This window comes from Hypanus sabinus (assembly GCF_030144855.1).
Source record: "Hypanus sabinus isolate sHypSab1 chromosome X2 unlocalized genomic scaffold, sHypSab1.hap1 SUPER_X2_unloc_1, whole genome shotgun sequence".
Classification (NCBI taxonomy): Eukaryota; Metazoa; Chordata; class Chondrichthyes; order Myliobatiformes; family Dasyatidae; genus Hypanus; species Hypanus sabinus.
Window position 1 is genome coordinate 1,186,082 of NW_026778979.1, and position 23,385 is coordinate 1,209,466.

The window sequence follows — 23,385 nt, forward strand, 5'->3', positions numbered from 1 at the left end:
AAGCAGACTGAACAGCACTGGACTGAGCACACAGCCCTGGGGGACCCCCGTGCTCAGAGTGATGGTGTTGGTGATGCTGCCTCCCGATTCGGACTGACTGAGGTCTCCCAGTCAGGAAATCTAGGATCCAGTTGCACAGGGAGGTGTTCAGGCCCAGCAGGCTCAGCTACTGTATGAGGTTGGTGGTGGGTGCTGGGAGATCCCCAGAGTCAAGATGGTTGGTGATGGTGTGGGAGACGATGTCCTGGTGTTCCTGGGGTCCTGTTCGAGGGGTAAGTAGGAGGAGGTGTCTGAGAGTTGGTGATAGGCCTCTGCAAGGTAGGGGTCAGTCCGACAGACTACTACAGCACCTCCCCTATCTGCAGGTTTGATGGTGAGTTTAGGATCAGTGAAGTGGGGGTGGAGAGTCCAACGTTCAGACGGAGTGAGGCTGGAATTGGAGAGAGGACGTTGAAGTCCAGACGGTTAATGTCCCGTCAACAGACTTAGTGGGGTCCTGTTCAAATTCCTGTGGCTTCTTTATGCCCCTTCCGATGTCAGCACATCTTTTCTTAGACATGGGGCCGGAAACTGCTCACAATGCTCCACGTGAGGCCTCACCAATGCGTCCTTGCTTTTCCTCTCGAAGTGAATGTCAACATCACAGAAAACTTCCTCAACATCGACTCAACCTGCAAATTATCCTTCAGGGAATCCTACAGGAGGATTCAGAAGTCCCTTTAATTTTTTATGTTTTTAAATATTTTTTCCAGTTACAAAACTGTCTGTCCTTTTATTTCTTCTACCAAAGTACACGACCATGCCGTCCCCGAAATTCAGTCCTTCATCCATTGGTGTCCTCTGTAAATCTTTCTACAGGAAAGGAACAGCAATTTGTGTCCGGGAATTCTCAAATTCCGGACACATCTATGTCCGGATATTTAAGGAGTGACCAGATATTTCCATTGAAACACCGATATATCAGTTGTTGATCCTTGAAGTAGTGTCTCATCTCAGCCGGAGACGTGACTGAAATATTTTCGATGTAACTCAGTGAAATCCACTGGAACCGGGCGCTGAGAACACAAGTAACAGAAGTAAGGCTGTTTACAAGAAGGGGATGAGCGGTCTCCGTTTTCTAAAGAAGCCGAGATCCTTGAATGTGTCAGGCAGGATGCTGGAGATGTTTTACCAGTCTGTTGATGTAACTGCAGTTTTCTTTGCCGCTTTACGTAGGGGGAGCAGCATCGGTGCAAAATAAACTCATCAGAAAGGTTGGAACCGTCCTTGGCCACAACCGGGGCTCTTTCGAGTGAGTGGTGGAGAGAAGTGGTGTCACTAAACAAATGGCCATCCATTACGGACAATCGGGCACATCCTCTCCATGACCGACTGCACAGGCAGCGGAGCACCCTTTCGAACAGACTCACTCAGCACCGCTGTCACAAGGACCGTTACAGAAGCTCTTTCCTATCAGATGTAATAACCACATACAACAGTTCATCTGCTAACCGGCCACCCACAGCTCCAATCTGTTCATTAAATTTGCCGACAGCACCACATTGATTGGCCTAATCTCAAACAATAATGAGGTGGCCTGCAAGGAAGAAGTCATCTCTCTGACACACTGGTGTCGAGAAAACAACCTCTCCTTCAATCTCGAAAAATCAAGGGAGCTGGTTGTGGATTACAGGAGGAATGGAGACGAGCTAACCCCTAGAGACATCAGTGGATCTGGGGTTGAGAGGGTAAACAGCTTTAAGCTCCTCGGGACCCTCATCACTGAGGATCTCACGTGGTCTGTACACACAAGCTGTGCGGGGAAAAAGGCACAACAGCGTCTCTTCCACCTCAGACGGTTGAGGAAGTTTGGTATGGGCCCCCCCAAATCCAAAGATCTTTCTACAGGGGCATAATTGAGAGCATCCTGACTGTCTGCATCACTGCCTGGTATGGGAACTTTACCTCCCTTAATGGAAGGGTTCTGCCGAGAGTGGTGCGGGCAGCCCTGCGCATCTGTAGTTGTGAACTTCCCATGATTCAGGAAATTTACAGAGACAGGTGTGTAAAAAGGGTCCGTAGGATCATTGGGAACCTGAGTCCCGTCAATCACAATATATTCCAGATGCTACCGTCGGGGCAAAGCTACCGCAGCGGAAAAGCCAGGACCAAGGCTCCGGGACAGCTTCTTCCACCAGGAATCAGACTGCTTAACTCACGCTGATTTGAGTGCATTTCTATGTCACCTTGACTGTTCTGTTTATCATACATTATTATGAATTACTATGATTGCACATTACACATTTAGACGGAGTAACAGTTTTACTCCACATGTATGTGAAGGATGTAAAAAAATAAAGTCAATTTAATACATCTTTCTGCGACAGATTATAGTTCAATAGTCTCTGCAATATTGTTTCATGCATTATTATTGCACATTGGTACAGTATTACTGTGTATGTTATTATTCTCTATTTTTTGTAAAGTCTTCACACTGTTAAGTCCGATTTTAAATATTGCTGCTGTAACGAAAGAATTTCCCACTCGGGATCAATAAAGTATTTATTATTATTATTCTCCAGCCCTATATCTCTTTCACCGACTTCACCGCTCTTGACTTTACGCCTCCCCCTTTCCCGTTTTCACCTATCACCTCATGTCGCCCCACAACCTGACTCCCGCCCTTCCTTTCCAGTCCTGAAGGGTCTCGGTCTGAAACGCCGACTGTTCACTCCTCTCCAAAGTCGCCGCCTGCCCCCCTGAGTTCCTCCAGCATTTTGTGTCTGTTGCTTTGGGTTCAGGATCTGCAGATTCTCGCCTGATAAATCATTGCGCATGCGTGGTCGTCGCCACCAATCCCGACTATCGCGCATGCGCCAAGTAGCAGAGGCTGACAACGACCGGACAAAGGTAAGAGCGGGTTCCGGCCGGGTTCTGATTCACCGGCGTCTGAAACGCGACCGAAGGACAATTACTGTGATTTCCAGCAACATTGGTGCTGCACTCCACGACGGTCCTGGTCCTCTCCCTCTCTCTCAGCCCCATGATCCGTACCCGGCCCCGGAGAGATTTCGACTCCCCGGCGTTGGTGCCGCCGCCGCTTACTTTGCGGCGCATGCGCATTCTCGGGCCTTTCGATGCGGCCAGGGAGGTTTCTCTCTCCCTCCCCCTCTCTCTCCCTCCCTCCCTCCCCCTCTCTCTCCCTCCCTCCCTCTCTCTCACCCTCCCTCCCTCTCTCTCCCTCCCTCCCTCCCCTCTCTCTCTCCCTCCCCTCTCCCTCCCTCCCCCTCTCTCTCCCTCCCTCCCACCCCCTCTCTCTCCCTCCCTCCCTCCCCCTCTCTCTCCCTCCCTCCCCCTCTCTCTCCCTCCCTCCCCCTCTCTCTCCCTCCCTCCCACCTCTCTCCCTCCCTCTCTCACCCTCTCTCTCTCCCTCCCTCTCCCTCTCTCTCCCTCCCTCTCTCCCTCCCCCCTCTCTCCCTCCCTCTCTCACCCTCTCTCCCTCCCTCCCTCCCCCTCTCTCTCCCTCCCCCCTCTCTCCCTCCCTCCCTCCCCCTCTCTCTCCCTCCCTCCCCCTCTCTCTCCCTCCCTCCCACCTCTCTCCCTCCCTCCCTCTCTCACCCTCTCTCTCTCACTCCCCCTCTCTCTCCCTCCCCCTCTCTCTCCCTCCCTCCCTCCCTCTCTCACCCTCTCTCTCCCTCTCCCCCTCCCCCTCCCCCTCCCCCTCCCCCTCCCCCTCCCCCTCCCCCTCCCCCTCCCCAGCTTAATGGTGCATTACCGCCACCTTCTGCTCCGGAGTATGCGATGGATTCACATTCTAAATCCCGTCACCCAATCGCACACATACACATACCCTAACCTAAACTTTATCCTCCCCATCATAATATCCTATTTCTGTTTATCCATCATATCCTATAAAAAAAAACCATGTACCCCTTAAGAAAGCTAAAAATACCCTGACCTGTGTTCTCCCACCCATGCCCAGCAACCCTTTTAATGTGAATTCCTACACCCGCAATTCCCTTAGATTAATTCTCATCATCTCTCTCTGTATCCCATACTTCCTGCAACTCAGAACTACATGCTCTACTGACTCCTCTTCCTGACATTGCTCACACAGTCCTGTCTGGTGTTTCCCTACCAATTTCATTGTTTGGTTTAGTGCACAGTGCCCCAGCCTTAACCTTGTCCACACAATTTCCTCTCTTCTGTATCTACTTCCTACCCTAGAACCTGCAACACTTTTATGTATTTGATATAAATGCCTCCCTTTCCCCTCCCTGTCCCATCTTTCTTGCCACATTCGGTTAATTTTTTCCCCGATTACACACTTAACCTCTGCTTTACTAATACTAATGTGCATTTCTATATTTTCTTTCTTTATTGCCCTCTTTGCCAACTCATCCACCCTTTTGTTGCCCTTTAACCCCTACATGAGCTGGAACCCATAGAAATTTAACCTGACCTCCCTGATTTGGAACTCTTGTGACTGACTGAAGGACTTCATGAAGTACATCTTGCTGGCTGTTTGAGTGAGAAGACCTTAAACTCGCTAGTACTGAAGATGAATCTGAGCATATCAATGCTTTGACTAGTTTAGATTTCTCCACCCATCACAATGCAACCAACACTGCCATCATCTCCACTGGACACACCGCTAACTTATCAGATGTTCTTCTGCTGATTGCAATTGCTTTTGCTGGTATAGCCACCCCAAACCCTGTCACTCTGGTCTCAGGTTCCTTCGCACCATCTGTATAGACCTGAGTATAATCACTATACTTTTCCATCACATAACAGTTAAATGCACTTACCAAATCAGTTTTATACTTTCCTTTCCTTTTTCCCTCTAACAAATGCCAGTCTACATCAGGCCATACCAGCTTCCATGGAGCTACAACTGGATTATCTCCTGAAGGACTTATCCTTAAATCGAACACCACATGATCTAGCAATATCATTCCCTACACGACTAAAGTTTTCCCTCTGTAACTACCCATTTAACACTCATTAAGAAGGGTGAGAATCATTGTGTCCCTGCAAATTAACCCAGTAGTTTCCCATCAATTGCGTCCTTCTCAATTCCAAAGGCATTGTTCCCATTTCTAACTGCAGGGCTGATACTGGTGATGTTTTAAAAGACCCACTGCACACTTTCAAAACCTGAGCCTGAATCACATCCAGTTTCATTATAAGAGACCTGGCTGCTGATCCATATGCTACACTTCCATAATCCAACACAGATCTTACTAAAGCCACATACATTCTCTTCAATGCTGAACAACTTGCTCCCCATTCCCTAGCAGTCAAACATCTCATCACGTTTATTACTTTTTTACAATTCTCGTCAACTTTTCTGATATGGTCTGCCCATGTTAATCGTGAATCAAATATAACTCCCAGAAATTTAAATGATCCAACCCTTTCTAATTCAATCCCATACATCCTTAACTTCTTCCCTACTTCAATTCTTTTCCTAGTGAAAAATACAGTTTGAGTTTTTTCCACTGAAAATCTACATCCCCAATCATAACCACACTCTACCAATTAATCAATTGCTCCTTGTAGTTTCCTGATTATATGCTCCGTGTTCCTGCCTCTTTTCCACAAGCCCCATCATCTGCAAACAGTGACCTACCAATATCCACTGGTATCTTTGTGAAGACATCATTGATCATGATGATGAAAAGTAACAGGCTAATCACACTACTCTGAGGTGTGCCATTTCCCACTGTGGACTGTATTGACAATTCTGATGCAATCCGAACTTGAATTTTTCTACCAAACAAAAAATCTTTAATCCAATTAAAAACTCTCCCTCCAACCCCCATCTTGTGCAGTTTAATTAATAATCCTTCCTTTCGCGTCATAATGATAGGCTTTATCAATGTCAAAAAACACTGCAACTACTGATTCTTTACTTGCCTGGGCCTTTCTTATTTCAGTCTCTAAACTTATCACTGAGTCCATGGAATTCCTTCCCTTCCTAAAACCACTCTGATAACTTGCCAGCATTCCTCTCTTCTCAAGATCATATGATAACCTTTCAGTTATCATCCTTTCCATTACCTTACATATACTTGATGTTAGTGCTTTTGGCCTGTAGCTAGTGGGTTTTGACGGATCCTTGCCAGGTTTCCTTATTGGAATTACTACTGCTTCTTTCCATGCACTTGGCAATCTTCCCTCCTCCCACACTCTGTTGTAACAATGCAGTAACTTCAAGAGCGCTCCTTCTCCTAGATTTTTTAGCATAATGTAGCGTATTAGATCTTTCCCTGGGGAGGTTGGTCTCGATCTCTTTATTGCTCTCACCATTTCTGCCAAAGTAAATGGATCATCAGTTATATCATCTGTTTCTTCCCTCCTGTTTAACGCACCTGGGTATTGACTCATTGTTCTTTCCCTTCTCCTTCTCCCTTCTTCAGAGAAATCTTCTGAACTGTGTATCTTTACAAATGACTTGGCCATGATCTCAGCCTTATCCCTGCTGGAGACTGCTGTTTCCTCCTCAGATATCATTACTGGATGCTCCCAATCCCTTCTATTGCCCCCCATCCTCTTAATCATTCCCCATTCCTCTCCCACAGGCGTTGTTCTTCCTATTTTGTTGCAAAAACTCCTCCAACTTGCCCTTTTAGCCTGACGTATACTTCTCACCACTGCCTGTGCCTTCTTATATTGAAGCAAATGCTGCATATTATGGGTTCTTTTAACTAGCCTGAATGCTCTATTTCTGTTTTTTACAGCCTGACCACATTCCTCTGCCCACCATGGCACTATTTTTCTATTCATCCTATTTTTAGTCCTGGGTATAAATCCTTCTGCTGCCATAATAATTGCTGAAGTCACCTGACTGTTTAATTCATCTATATCTCCAGAAATGTCAATCCTTGTCAATGCTTCTTCAGTTAACTTCTGGAACTTACCCCAATCTGCTTTTCCAAACACCCACTTTGAGACTACCCCACCTGGTATTATTTCAACTCTTTCACCCACTGAACATAAAACTGGGTAGTGATCACTACCTACTGTTGAAGCAGTCCAAACTCCCCAGTTACTGATGACAGCCAAGACATAAGACACTAACGTAATATCTAATACCGACTCAGTTCCTGTTGTTATGTTTATCCTTGTTCCTCTCCCATCATTCATACATACCAAATCCCTTTCTTCCATCAAATTTTCAATTACAGTTCCATTTGAATCTGTAATCGGATCCCCCATATTGTGCTGTGAGCATTGAAATCTGAACACCGCACTACTTTATGTCTATTTTGTCCTTGTATCCTTAGTAGGCTGTCCAAATCCAACCTTTTACATGGATTGTAGTAGTTAATTATAACCACTCCCTCCCCTCTCTCCCATATTTTCACCACTATGTATTCCTGATCGTCTCCTTTTTCCGGTACTCTATACGGTGTACCTTGCTTGATTAACATAGCACAACCTCCTCCTCCCCCTAGATTTTTATCTTTTCTTATCATTGTATACCCATGTACCACAAAGTCTAAAGCTGGTTTCAACCAAGTTTCCTGAATACACACTACATCTGATTTTACAACCATTTCCTTAATAAATTCCTTAAATTCCTAGCCATTGGCCAGTAAACTCCCTGCATTCCATTCAAAAGAATCACCATAATGAGTACTAACCAAACTATGACACGTCCTGGCTTGACTGATTAGTGAGGTTCTCCCTGACTTCTTCCCATGTCAGTCCTACTAACACTAAATGGTTTACTGCTGCCTTGACCACCAGCAGAATTTTGTCACTTTTTGACTTTACCTCTACCGTACAATTAATGACTCCTGCAATGAATGTTACCAGAGCTTTTTTTCCCACACATAAATCCTGTCTGCATAAACTCTTCACTGCATCTCTTGCATCCCAATTGCTCTCTGGTCATTAGGAGCATTATTCTGTTCTCTGGACATTCTTACAGCTCCTGCATAAGTGATCTTTATTTTCACTCTTATTTCTTGAATTTTATTCTCCCGTCTCATAACCTCACACCCACTATATGCCACATTATGAGCTCCTCCACAATTACAGCATTTTGGTTGCACTCCTGTTTCGCACTTTCCATATTCATGAACATCCCCACATCTAGCACATCTCCTCTGCCTTTTACAGTTTTTAGCTATGTGTCCAAACCTTTGACAATTATAGCACCTCAATGGCTTTGGCACATATACCCTTACTGGGTAACTCATGAAACCCAGGAAAACTTTACTTGGCACTCTTGCTTCTTCAGATTCAATCAATACTGTTTCACTTTCCTTTTTCATTCCCTCCTTTGTTGTTTTCAGTCTTCGAACATTAATTACATTCCCCCCTTTGATATTCCTCTTCAACTCTTCCATGTTTATACTCATTGGTACACCCGTGATCACTCCCTTACAACCACCATTTTGTGCTCCCACCCTCCCTGTATATTCCACCTTGCATTTTCCTATCTCTTTTAGCTTGAGTGCTTTCTCAAGTTGTTCCTCATTCGCACATCTTACCAATAGATTGCCATCATTAAGGACTTTTGCAAATACTATTTCCCCTATCTTATTTGCCAGAGTTGTTGTTAGCACAAACGGGTTAATTTTTTTCATGTGTCCTTGCGCCTTCTCATTAAACCCATTTATGACAACACCTCCCCTCTCAACTTGTTCATCTTCCTTACTTTCAGCACTCTCTCCACGTCATTTCTTATTCTTTTATTCCCTTTGTCTTGGTTTTCATTCATCCATCCCCTCACTATCTCCTTATTCCTTTTTGTTTCTCCCTTCACAATAATCCATTTCTCCCCAGCTGCCTACCTCTGCTCCCAAATCCCTATCCCACTCCTTCTCCACTCTCTTTCCCTCAGCCCCTCCTCTCACCTTGTCTGCCATTACCAGACCCAGGCAACCCGCTCCCAGCAATTTCCACTCCTTTCCCACTCTCTTTCCCTCAGCCCCTCCTCTCACCTTGTCTGCCATTACCAGACCCAGGCAACCCCCTCCCAGCAATTCCCGCTCCTTCCCCACTCTTTTTCCCTCAACAAGTTCCAAACCACATTCACACATGCACCACCACCTTCCAACCTCTCAGCCCAGCCCACAACCAACCCAACAACACCGGGAGGTTTCTCTTCGTGAGGGTTTCTGGGTAAAGAGGTCCGTACATTCGAAGGAAGTGCGAGCGGATGTATCTCCTGAACGTCGCCGTGCTCCACTATGTAAATCCGAGGATTATGAACTCCGAACGAAAGCTCGGTTGAAGAGTTTACCTTCCAGTCAGTGAAAATGTCAATTAGTGCTGTACGGAAATAAAACCTTCCATCGGATTTAGTTCTCTCTGGGTCAATAACGATATGAAACACCTTTGCCTCGATGACAAGTGACTTCTGGCTTTCAGATCACAAAGGTGCCGCACTCCAATGAGAATAACCACTGCCCTCCACTATATATTCATTGGCATTGCCATCGATGGGTTCATCACTGTCAATCAGCAGATGGGGGGGGGGGGGGGCGATCCAAGTAATTAGTAAATCTCCAGGATCGTACATGCAGTAACACGTGATCTTTGTAGTATTGTGGAACATGACCAGAACTTGAAATAATCCCAAAGGAGAGAGACAAATTGGGCCAAGTCACAGGTTGATTGTAGTCAGAAACAGCCCATTCTCATAAAGACAGGGATATAGTCAGATAATTTGATGGTCAGTCAGAGTGTCTGATCCGAGCCTTGTTAGAAGATGAGTGCTTATGGAAACATGGAAATCTACAATATAATACACAGTGTGCCGTCCATGTAACCTGTTCCAGAAACTGCCTCCTATTTCCCAACTGCATTGCACTCTGTGTATTCTGAGCTCCATGAAGTTATCTGAATCTCTCAAAAGACTGCATAGTATCTGTCTGTACTGTCATCGCTGGCTGTGTATTCCATACACCTGCTACTCTGTGTGAGAAACCTATCTATGACATTCCAATCGACCAAGCACCTTAAAACAATGCCCCTTGTGTTTGCCAATTCAGCCCCAGGAAAAAGCCTCTGGCTGTCCACACGATCAATGCCTCTCATCATCTTTTACACATCTATCAGGTCACCTCTCAACCTCCTTCGCTACAAAGTTCACTCAACCTATTGTCATAAGGCATGTTCTCCAATCCATGCAACATCCTTGTAAATCTCCTCTGCACTCTTTCTATAGTATCCACATCCTTCCTGTAATGAGGAAACTGAACAGAATACTCGAAGTGGGGTATAAATCAGGTCTTGTACAGCTGCAACATTACCTCACCACTCGTGAATTCAGTTCTATGTCTCAAAATCAGCAAAGTTTCCTGAAGGGAATATCTTGCCTGACAAATCTGTTGGCATTCTTGGAAGAACCACAAGCAGGATCGACAAAGGAGAATTTGTTTCCTCAAGTGAAACTCGTGCTGGAAAAGCAACACGAATGAAGAAATAGATGTTGTATACTTGGATTTTCAGAAGGCCTTTGACAAGGTGCACCACACTAGGCTGTTGAATAAACCCACGGTATTACAGTGGAGACTCCAGCATGGGTTAAACAGTGGCTGTGCCATAAGGTGGGCGTTGGGAACAGACCCAAATGCAAGACACAGACACTGAAGTGCTAGGGGGAGGACTAGGTGTATCAAGCAAGAAGTGGGGAAGAAACGACACTGGACAAGACTAGGCATTGGCTAGGACAAGGGTAGGAAGGTGAGGCCTGGACGAGGAACTAAGAACTGGGAACGAGGAACCTGGACAAGGATTCCGAGCCAGAGATTGGACAGGGACCCGGATCCTGGGTCTTGACTCGGGCTCGGACTCCGGATCCAGACGAGGACTGGACGTGGCAAGGTAACAGGACTGGGAACCTCCTCGGAGCCTCGAACATGGAGTGGAAACCTCCTTGGAGACTTTGACCCGGACTGGACTTGACTCGAAGCCTGAGACTTGGACTGGACTTGGGACACGGAACGACAAACAACAACAGTCCACTCGAGTAGCAGCAAACAGTCTTCCTACTGAGCCTTGGACTCAAGCAGAGGAACACAGAACACAGAGTCAGGACCCCTCCTTGGGGATAGGACGTAGGGCCGGGGCTTTACACAGAGTCAGGACCCCTCCATGGGGACAGGACGTAGGGCCGGGGCTTTACATAGTCAGGACCCCTCCTTGGGGACAGGACGTAGGGCCGGGGCTTTACATAAAGTCAGGACCCCTCCTTGGAGACAGCACGTAGGGCCGGGGCTTTACATAGAGTCAGGACCCCTCCTTGGGGACAGGACGTAGGGCCGGGGCTTTACATAGAGTCAGGACCCCTCCTTGGGGACTGGACGTAGGGCCGGGGCTTTACATAGAGTCAGGAACCCTCCTTGGGGAAAGGACGTAGGGCCGGGGCTTTACATAGAGTCAGGAACCCTCCTTGGGGAAAGGACGTAGGGCCGGGGCTTTACATAGAGTCAGGACCCCTCCTTGGGGACAGGACGTAGGGCCGGGGCTTTACATAAAGTCAGGACCCCTCCTTGGAGACAGCACGTAGGGCCGGGGCTTTACATAGAGTCAGGACCCCTCCTTGGGGACAGGACGTAGGGCCGGGGCTTTACATAGAGTCAGGACCCCTCCTTGGGGACTGGACGTAGGGCCGGGGCTTTACATAGAGTCAGGAACCCTCCTTGGGGAAAGGACGTAGGGCCGGGGCTTTACATAGAGTCAGGAACCCTCCTTGGGGAAAGGACGTAGGGCCGGGGCTTTACATAGAGTCAGGACCCCTCCTTGGGGACAGGACGTAGGGCCGGGGCTTTACATAAAGTCAGGACCCCTCCTTGGAGACAGCACGTAGGGCCGGGGCTTTACATAGAGTCAGGACCCCTCCTTAGGGACAGGACGTAGGTCCGGGGCTTTACATAGAGTCAGGACCCCCCCCCCCCCCTTGGGGACAGGACGTAGGGTCGGGACTCATACACGGACACTAAACACGGGGACACAAAGAGACAGTTCCAAGCTCATCGATAAACAGTTCCTTCTGTTGGCATGACAAGGCTCCAGTCTCACTCTAGCGGTTAAACTTGATGGTGATTCAGGCGATGACACAGGCGAGGTTGCAGGCAAGGCTTCAGGAGTGGGTTGCTGAAAGATGGGGAAGGGATGTAAGGGAAGGGAAGGGAACAGTCCAGGGAAGGGTAACGGCAAAGCCGGCCTGTCTTACCCAACGGAGGCGAGGACAGGGAGGGACAGAATCAACCGCAGGGCAATGGCAAAGACGGCCTGACCTACCCCACAGTGGCGAGGACAGGATACTGACAAGACCAACCCGAACCTACAGTCGAACCCAGGGCCACTGATATTCCAGCCCCAATTTGAGAATCAGTGCCTGTGATTAAACAATGAAACAATGGACAGCCAGAAGACCCGGAGTCCAGAGTCCACGGACCGGACCGTGAACCAGAACGCAGACGTCATGGACTGGACCATGACAAGCTGAATGGTAGGAGGCAAAGACTGGGAATAAAGGGAGCCATCTCTGGTTGGCTGCCAGTCACTAGTGGTGTTCCTCGGGGCTCTGTGTTCGGACTGGTGATTTTTGTAATATTCCAATAGTTTGGAAGACAGAATTGCTGGCTTTGTTACAAGGTTTGCAGATGATATGAAGACATGAGGAGGGGCAGGTAGTTTTCGGTAGAGAGGGTGCAGAAGGACTGAGATAGATTTAGAGAATGGGAAAAAAAAACAGCAGATGGGATACAGTGCCGGGAAGTGTATGTTCATGCATTTTGGTAGAAGAAATGAAAGTGTTAACTTCTTCGAAATGGACAGAAAATACCGAACAACTGAGGTGCAAAGGGTCACGGGGAGTCCATGTTCAGGATTCCCTGAAGGTTAATTTGCAGGTCGAGTCTGTGGTGTGGAAGGCAAACGCAACGTCGGCATTCATTTCGAGAGATCTACAATATATCAGCGAGGATGTAATTTGGGAAGTTGGTCATCACTGGTGAGGCCTCACTTGGAGGGCAGGTCTGGGCCCCTGATCTTGGAAAGGATGTGCCGAAACGGTTCAAAGTATGTTCACAAAAACAGATTCCAGGATTGAATGGATTGTCATATGAAGAGCGTTCAATGGGCCTGAGCCTGGATCAGCAGAGGAATTAGGGCTGACCTCATGGAAACTTATCAAACTGTGGAAGGGCTTGATAGAGTGGATGTGGAAAGGATGCTTCCTGTGGTGGAAGAGTCTGCGACCAGGGAACAGAGCATCAGAATAGAGGGGCGTCCTTTTAGAACGGAGATGACAGAGAACGGACAGAGAGTGGTGAATCTGGGGAATTCCGTGCCACAGGCAGCTGTGGAGGCCAATTCTTTATGTACATTTAGGGCAGAGGTGGATAGAATCTTGATTGATCCGGGCATGAAGTGATACAGGGACAAGACAGGAGATTGGAGTGGAGAGCAAATTTGGATCAGCCATGATAAAATGACAGAACAGACTCGATGGGGTAAACAGCCTCATTCTGGTCTTAAGTCTTATAGTCTGACGGTCTGTCCCCAGTGTGAACTCGCTGATGTAGCTTCAAGTCAGATGACTAAGTGAATCCCTTCCCACAATCTGAGAAAGTGAATGGTTTCTCCCCAGTATGAACTAACTGGTGTCTCTGTAGCTTGGATGACCGAGTGAATCCCTTCCCACATTCAGGGCAGGTGAATGGCCTCTCCCCAGTGTGGATTCGCTGGTGTGACAAAAGGGTGGATGAGTGAGCGAATGCCTTCCCACAATCTGAGCAGGTGAACGGCCTCTCCCCAGTGTGGATTCGCTGGTGTGACAAAAGGTTGGATGACTGAGTGAATCCCTTCCCACATTCAGAACAAGTGAATGGCCTCTCCCCAGTGTGAACCAGCTGGTGTCTCTGTAGGGTGGATGAGTGAGTGAATCCCTTCCCACACACAGAGCAGGTGAACGGCCTCTCCCCAATGTGAACTCGCAGATGTATTTTCAAATCCGATGACCCAGCAAACTCCTTTCCACAGTCTGAGCAGGTGAACGGCCTCTCCCCAGTGTGAACTCGCTGATGTATTTTCAAGCCAGATGATCGAGCGAACTCCTTTCCACAGTCTGAGCAGATGAACGGTTTCTCCCCAGTGTGAACTAACTGGTGCCTCAGTAGGCGAAATGACAGAGTGAATCTTTTCCCACAGTCTGAGCAAATGAACGGTTTCTCCCCAGTGTGAAAGCACTGATGTGTGTTCAGTTGAGATGACCGAATGAATCGCTTCCCACAGTCCGAGCACGTGAATGGCCTCTCCCCAGTGTGAACTCGCTGATGTACTTTCAAGTCAGATGACAGAGTGAATCTCTTCCCACATTCAGAGCAGCTGAACGGTTTCTCCCCAGTGTGAAATCGTTGATGGACGCTCAGCTGAGATGCACGAGCGAACTCCTTCCCACAGTCTGAGCAGGTGAACGGTTTCTCCCCAGTGTGAACTCGCTGATGTTCCTTCAGTTGAGATGACCGTGTGAATCCCTTCTCACATACTGAGCAGGCAAACGGTTTCTCCCCAGTGTGAACCAGCCAGTGTGTCTGTAGTTTGGATGACTGAGTGAATCCCTTCCCACACTCAGAGCAGGTGAATGGCCTCTCCTCAGTGTGAACCAGCAAGTGTCTCCGTAGTTTGGATGAGTGCATGAAACCTTTCCCACATTCAGAGCAGGTGAACGGACTCACCCCAGAATGAACTCGCTGATGTACCTTCAGGTCAGTTGACCGAGTGAATCCCTTCCCACATTCTGAGCAGCTGAACGGTTTCTCCCCAGTGTGAGTTTGCTGATGTTCCTGTAGTTGAGATGACCGAGTGAATGCCTTCCCACAGTCTGAGCAGGTGAACGGTTTCTCCCCAGTGTGAACCAGCTGGTGTCTCAGTAGGTGAGATGACCGAGTGAATCCCTTCCCACATTCTGAGCAGCTGAATGGTTTCTCCCCAGTGTGAGTTTGCTGATGTTCCTGTAGTTGAGATGACTGAGTGAATGCCTCTCCACATTCTGAGCAGGTGAACAGCCTCTCCCCAGTGTGAACTCGCCGATGTACCTTCAATTGAGATAATGAAGTGAACTCCTTCCCACAGTCTGAGCAGGTGAGCGGCATCTTCTCAGTGTGAACTGGTGACGTTCGTTCATTTGAGATGACTAAATGAATCTGTTTCGACATTCAGAGGTGGGGAAAGGCCATGGCACCATGTGAATTTGCTGGTGTCTCTGTAGTGTGGTTGATGGTGTCAGTGCCTTCCTGCACTCTGAGAAACGTCTCCTCACTGGTGAATTTTTGGATATATCTTCAGCATCAATGACAGAATGAATTGCTTCCCGCAGTCAGAACAGGTGGAGCATCTCACTGTGGTGTGAACTTGCTGATGTATCTTCAGGCTGGTTGACTGAGTAGTTCCCCTCCATCACACAGAGCAGGTGAATGGCCTCTCCCCACTGTGAACTCACTGGCGTGTCTGCGGGTAGGCTGTGAGTGAATCCCTTCCCACACTGAGAGAAGGAGAATGATATCTCACTGCGATCAATCATCTGGCAATTCAGACAGTCAGATGTTTGAATCCCTTGTACAATCAATGAGTTGAAGAACTGATCTCCAGCGAACAAATGCTGGTGTGTTCTCAGCACCCCGGTTCCTGTGGATAACACGGAGTTACAAAAGAAAATTTCCCTTCAGACACAGATACAACTCCAACTGGATCAACAACAATGCAAAATACATCAATGGGAGAAGGACAATATCCATCCGACCTTATCTCAAACAGATTTACTGAGGTCGCCTTCACTGCTTCATTAGGCAGAGAAATCCACAGGTTCACCACCCTCAGGGAAAAGCAGTTCCTCCTCATCTCCGTCCCACATCCCCTAATCTTGAGGCAATGTCCTCTCGTACTAAGCCTCACCTACCAGTGGAAGCAACTTTCCTGCCTCTGGCTTATCTACCCCTTTCATAACTTTACATGTTTCTGTAAGATCTCCTCTGAATGTGAGCGCTGGAATCACAATTTTACCCAATTCAACTCAAGCTGGAGCAACTCAACCTGAGATATACTGTGGGAAGCGAGGGAGGAGATTGCTGAGCCTCTGGCGATGACCTTTGTATTACCACTCAGGAAGGGAGATGTACCAGAGGATTGGAAGACCTTGTCCCCTTGTTAGGGAATGGAGTAGAGGGAACCCAGGAATTATAGACCAGTGAGTGGAGAGTGCCCCAGTGGCCATCTCCCTCAGTAATCGTTACCTCACTTTGGATGCGGTTGAGGGGATGACCTGACAGAGGACGACCACGACGATCGGGTCTCTGGCACTGAGCCTGGTTCCGTGGTGCAGAAGGGAAAGAGGAAGTTGAGGAATGCAGTAGTCATAGGATTCAATAGTGAGGGGAATGGACAGGAGGTTCTGCACGCCTGATAGAGATACGTGTGTGGTGTGTTGCCTCCCAGGTGCCAGGGTATGGGATCTCTCAGATCGGGTGCAAGGTATTCTGAAGGGAGCGGGTGACCAGCCAGAAGTCTTGGTACACGTTGGTATATATGACACAGGTAGACAAAGAGAGGAGGGCGTGAGGAGAGAATTCAGGGAGTTCGGTAGGAAGCTGAAAGGCAGGACATCTAGGGTAGTAACCTCAGGATTGCTGCCTGTGCCACGTGCTGGTGAGAGCAATACTAGCATGATTAGGTATATTAATGTGTGGCTGAGGGACTGGTGTAGGGGGCAGGGCTTTAGATTCCTGGATCATTGGGATCTCCTCTGGGGGAGGTATGACCTGTACAAAAAGGACGGGTTACACCTGAACCCAAAGGGGTCCAATATCCTAGCCAGCACATTTAATAGAGCTGTTAGGGAGGGTTTAAACTGATTTGGCGTGGGGATGGGAATCAGAGTGATGGGGCTGAGGAAACGGGAAACAGAAATAAATCGAAGATAGTGTGCAACAGGGCAACAGAGATGTGGGGCAGTGAAAATAGAAAGCAACAAATCCTGGGCTGAGAGAGTTATTTGAATGTACAGAGCATGAGGATTAAAATGGACGATCTTGAAATTCAGCTGCAAATTGGCAAATTGGTCAATCTCTGAAACTTGGATAAAAGGTGGCTGCCGATGGGAGTTGAATGTCCAAGAATACACGGTGTATCAGAATGATAGGTGACCGGGCAGAGAGGGTGGTGTGGCTCTCTGGATAAAAAAATATTAAATCATTGGAAAGAGATGACATAGGATTGTAAGGTGTGACCGTCTAACCATATAACAATTACAGCACGGAAACAGGACATCTCGGCCCTTCTAGTCCATGCGAACGCTTACACTCACCTAGTCCCACTGGCCCGCACTCAGCCCATAACCCTCCATTCCTTTCCTGTCCATATACCTATCCAATTTTACTTTAAATGACAATACCGAACCTACCTCTACCACTTCTACTGGAAGCTCATTCCACACAGCTACCACTCTCTGAGTAAAGAATTTCCCTCCTTAAGCTTTTGCCCCCAATTCTCAAATCATGTCCACTTGTTTGAATCTCCCCTATTCACAATGGAAAAAGCCTATCCATGTCAACTCAATATATCCCCCTCATTATTTTAAATACCTCTATCAAGTCCCCCCTCAACCTTCTATGCTCCAAAGAATAAAGACCTAACTTGTTCAGCCTTTCCCTATGACTTAGGTGCTGAAACCCAGGTAACATTCTAGTAAATCTTCTCTGTACTCTCTCTATTTTGTTGATATCGTTCCTATAATTCAGTGACCGGAACTGTACACAATACTCCAAATTCAGCCTTACGAATGCCATGTACAGTTTTAACACTACATCCCAACTCCTATACTCAATGCTCTTATTTATAAAGGCCAGCATAACAAAAGCTTTCTTCACCACCCTATCCACATGATGGGGTCATGGGTCTGTACGGGTTGAGTTACGAAATGGGGAGGGGAATGGCAGTTGTATACAGATCTCCATACAGCAGTCGGGATGTGGATTACAAATTACAGCAGCAGATAGAAAAGGCCTGTCAGAAAGGCAATGATAACATTGATAATCATTGGCAATTTTAACATGAAAGTGAATTGGGAGGACCTCGAGAGAAAGAATTTGTAGAATATCTAAGGGATTGCTTTTTAGAACAGCTGGTTGTTGAGCCCACGAGGGGATCGGCTATGCTGGACTGGGTGATCCCAATATGATCAAATTCACATTGAAATTTGAGAGGGAAAAAATAAAACCAATGTGTCAGTATTTCAGTGGAATAAAGGAAATTGCAATGGATGGGAGGGGAACTGGCTGAAGTCGACTGAAAAGGGACATTTGCAGGAAGGACAGCAGAGCAGAATGGGTGGATTTTCTGCAAATAATGAGGGAAATACAAGACAGATATATTCCAAATAAGAAGAGATTTTCAAAGGGAAGAAGGACACTACTGTGGCTGACAAGTGAAGTCAGAGCCAAAGTAAAAGCAAAAGAGAGGGCAAACAAGGAAGTTGGAGCTAGTGGGAAGACAGCTTCACCAGCTTTTTAAAACTTGCAAAAGAAAACTCAGAAGGTCAATCGGAAGGAAAAGATGAATTATGAGAGTAAGCTGGTGACTAATATCGAAGAAGATACTGAAAGCTTTTTTAAATATATATATATAAAGGGTAAAAAGAGTCGAGGGTAGATTTAGGACCAATACAATATATCGCTGGACTTATTGTAATGAGAGTTGCTGAGAAGTAAGAGGAACTGAATGCGTACCAGACATTCAAGGGTATCAGGGAAGTGAAGTTTGTGCACTGACAATTACGACTCAGAAGGTGCTCTGGAAGTTTAATGGTCTGAGGGTGGATAAATCTCCAGGACCTGATGCAATGCACCCTCCGGTTCTGAAGAAAATAGCTGGAAAGATTGTGGAGGCATTAACAATGATCTTTGAAGAATCAATAAATTCTGGCATTGTACCAGATGACTGGAAAATAGCAAATGTTACTCCGCTATTTAAGAAGGGTCAGAGGCAACAGAAAGGGAACTATAGACCTGTTAGCATGACATCAATGGTTGGCGGTTGATGGAATCGATTGTTAGGGATGAGATTATGGAGTACCTGGAGGCGCATGACAAGATAGGCCAAAGCCAGCATGGTTTCTTGAAAGGAAAATCCTGCCTGACAAAACTACTGCAATTCTTTGAGGAAATTACAAGCAGGGTAGACAAAGGAGATGCAGTAGACGTGGTGTACTTGGATGTTCAGAAGGCCTTTGACAATGTGCTGCACATGAGGCTGCTTAGCAAGATAAAAGCCCATGGTGTGACAGGGAAGTTATTAAAGTGGGTGGAGCATTGGCTGGTCGGCAGAAAACAGAGAGTGGGAATAATGGGATCCTATTCTGGCTGGCTTCCTGCTACCAGTGGAGTTCCACAGGGGTCAGAGTTGGGACCACTGCTTTTTACAATACCTGTCAATGATTTTGACTATGATATGAAAGGATTTATGGCTAAATTTGCCGATGATAAAAAAATAGGTGGAGGAGCGGGTAGTGTTGAGGAAACAGAGAGCCTGCAAAGAGACATAGATAGTTTAGGGGAATAGCAAAGAAGTGGTAAATGTAATACAATGTTGGAAAGTGTGTGGTGATGCAATCTGGTGGAAGAAATAAGTGGACAGACTATGATTTCAATGGGGAGAGAATTCAAAATGCAGAAATGCAAAGAGACTTGGGAATCCTTGTGCTAGATGCACTAAAGGTGAACCTCCAGGTTGAGCCGGTTGTGAATAAGGGAAAATTCTAGAGGTATAGGATATAAGAGCAGTGATGTGATGTTGTGGCTTTATAAGGCACTCGGGAGACCACACTTGGAGTATTGTGTACAGGATTGGGCTACTCATTTTGGGAAGGATATATTGACATTGGTGAATGCTCAGCGAAGATTCACGAGAATGATCCCAGGTATGAAATGGTTATTGCGATGAAATCTTAAGTTTTATTCATTATGGACTGTGCCTTTAAGAATCACGCCTGTAAGAGAGAGAGAGAGAAGTACAGTGCAAGTAGAGGGAGAGGGAGTGAGGGGGAGAGAGAGGGGGAAAGGGGAGAGAGAGGGAGTGATGAAGGTAGAGCATTGGATGCAGTGGACGTGGCTTTCAGTAAGACTTTCAATAAGGTTCCTCAAGCAAAGCTCATTGAGAAATTAATGAGGCAAGGATCCAAGGTGACCTTGCTTTGTGGATCCAGAATTGGCTTGCCCACAGAAGGCAAAGGGTGGATGTAGATGTTGTATGAAGGACGGTGACCAGTGCAGTTCAGCAGGGATCTTTTCCGGGACCCCTCCTCTTTGTAACTTTTACAAATGACCTTGATGAGGAAGTAGTGTATAAGATGATGAGAGGCATGATAGTGTGGATAGTCAGAGGCTTTTACCCAGGTCGGAAATGGTTGCCACAAGAGGACACAGGTCTAAGGTGCTGGGGAGTAGGTACAGAGGAGTTGTCAGTCGTAAAGTCTTTTACTCAGAGAGTAGTGAGTGTGTGGAATGGGCTGCTGGCAACGGTGGTGAAGGCAGATATGATAGTGTCTTTTAAGAGACTTTTGGATAGGTACATGGAGCTTAGTAAAATAGAGGGCTAAGTGGGCCGAATGCCTGTATCGTGCTGTAGGTTTCCTACGTTTCTAGAAGGGTGGGTTTGTAAGTTTGTCGATTACACAAATGTTGAGGTTGTTGTGGATAGTCTGGAGGTTACCGCCGGACATCAATAGGATGCAGAACTGAGCTGAGAAGTGACAGATCGAGTTCAACCCAGTGGCTCCTTTCAGTAGGTAACATTTGAAGACAGAATACAACAATAATGTTAGGACTCTTGACAGGGTGGAGGATCAGTGAGATCTTGGGGTCTGTGTCAATCGTGCACACAAAGCTGCTGGGTAGGTTGACAGTGTTGCTAAGAAGGCCTTCATCAACAATGAGACCGAGTTCAAATGCCAGAGGTAACTTTACAGATATAAGGACATAGTTGGACCTCACTTTTGGTACAGTGTTCAGTTCTGGTCCCCTCAATACAGGAAGGAAGTGGATACTATAGACAGAGGGCAGAGGAGATTTACAGATATAAGGCCTTAGTTAGACCTCACTTTTGGTACTGTGTTCAGTTCTGGTCCCCTCAATACAGGAAGGACGTGGATACTATAGACAGAGGGCAGAGGAGATTTACAGATATAAGGCCTTAGTTAGACCTCACTTTTGGTACTGTGTTCAGTTCTGGTCCCCTCAATACAGGAAGGATGTGGATACTACAGACAGAGGAGATTTACAGATATAAGGACTTAGTTAGACCTCACTTTTGCTGCTGTGTTCAGTTCTGGTCCCTCAATACAGGAAGGACGTGGATACTATAGACAGAGGGCAGAGGAGATTTACAAGGATGTTGCATGGATTGGAGAATATGCCTCATGTGAATAGGTTGAGTGAACTTCGGAGCGAAGGAAGATGAGAGGTGACCTGATAGAGGTGAATAAGATGATGAGGGGCATTGATCGTGTGGATAGCAAGAAGCTTTTTCCCAAGAGTGAAATGGCTGACATGGGTGGGGGGCATAGTTTTATGGTGCTTGGAAGTAGGTACAAGGGTGATGTCAGAGGTATGTTTTTCACACAAAGGGTGGGTACAATAGGAACTTTTCAGAGACTTTTAGATAGGTACATGGGCGATGTGGTAGGGAAATTGTAATTACACTGTGGATTTCTGTCTCTATATGAACTCCTCATCTTCTAACAAGGCACGGATCAGTTATCCTGGCTGACCATTAAATTCTCTGTATTCCTGTCTGTACGAGGATGTTTCTGCGTTCAATCAACCTATGACTTGGCTCAATTTGTCTCTGTCCTTTGGGATTATTTCAAGTTCTGGCCATGCTCCACAACACTACCAAGATCACTTGTCACAACATATAGAATCCCAGAGATTACCTAATTACTCAGATCCCCACCCCAGCTGATTGATAGTGATGAATCCATTAATGTCAATGCCAGCAATCCTGAATGGGAGGGCAGCAGTTATTCTCATTGGAGTGTGGCACTTTTGTGATGTGAAAGCCACAAGTCACTTGTCCTCGAGGACAAAGGGGTTACTTACCCAGAGGGAACTAAATCTGACGGAAGGATTTTTTTTTGCCATACAGCACTAATTGACAATTTAATTGATTGGAAGGCAGGCTTTTCATCCAAGATTAACTAGAAAACATATTTTTGTTCCGAATTACTAATCCTTGCATGTATACAGCTGGACCTCGGCAGAGTTTGAGAGAGACATTCGCTCTCATTTCCTCCGACTGTACTGGGACAACGCTGGCAGAGTCACGCATGGCTGCCGCTTTACCCAGAAGGCCGCACGAACGAGAAACCGGTCTGTCAGCCACCGAACGTTCTCGCGATGCGCATGCGCCGCAGAGATGGCGGCGGCTCCAGCGCTCGTCAGCTCCCCGAGGCCCGGGTACGGATCGTGGGGCTGAGGAAGAGGGACCGGACCGGGGCTGTCCTGGGGTGCAGGACCAGTGCGGCAAGAGCTCACAGTAATAGCCCTTCAATCGCGTTTCAGACACCGGAGATTAATTCCCTCCCGGAGACCCTCCTACCTGCAGCCGGTCCTTGTGAGCCTCACGCCGACTGAGCGCATGCGCGATAGGTCGTACCGCCTCAGACCTCTGCGCATGCGCATTTGAGCAAACGAGAAAATCTGCAGATGCGGAAATCCAAAGCAAAAGAGGGGAAATACTGGAGGAAATTCAAAGGGGCCGGCAGCAACTATGGAGAGGAGAGAACAGTCGGCGTTTCAGACCGAGACCCTTCTTCAGGACTGGAAAGGAAGGGAGGGAGTAAGAATCTGGGGGAAGGTGAGGTGATAGGGTAAACAGGGAGACGGGGAGGAGTGAAGAGCTGAGAAGTTGATTGGTGAGAGTGATAAAGGGGTGGAGAATTATTATTATTAAATACTATTAATCCAGAGTGGGGAATTCTTTCGTTACAGCAGCAACATATAAAAACATACTTAGCACTGTGCAGACTTTACTAAAAATAAAGATTTACAATATACACAATAATTATATATTAAATAATAACGCAGAGACTATTGAACTACGATGTGTGTTCTCCTGTTGCAGTAAATGAACGGTTGTATTCTGATTACATTTGGTGGGAAAGAGTTTCTGTAACAATCCTTGTGATGTCGTGGTTTTTCGTGCCTCACAAGTGACCAGGAGACGCAGAAGATTCTTCAAGAAGGGTTAAACTTTAATTTGCAAATCAAAGCTGAGACAGTCATTGAACTAGTCGCTGATTGCCCACCGATCCCCGGACACAGCATTTTTATATCAATCCCCTGGTCCAGTTTCACACGTACTAAACGTACGTCCCATTGACCC

At 46.9% G+C, this 23,385-nt stretch overlaps 1 protein-coding gene across 1 annotated transcript in view; it reads right to left on the reverse strand.

Annotated features, from left to right (window-relative positions):
• Window positions 1-12,962: 12,962 nt before the first annotated feature.
• Window positions 12,963-23,385, reverse strand: part of LOC132385701 (zinc finger protein 850-like) — a 55,808-nt gene continuing 45,385 nt past the window's right edge. The window contains exon 3 of the mRNA XM_059957913.1: window positions 12,963-15,047. Coding sequence (XP_059813896.1) covers window positions 13,551-15,047 — 1,497 coding nt within the window. The 3' untranslated portion in view covers window positions 12,963-13,550. The remainder of the gene's footprint in view (window positions 15,048-23,385) is intronic.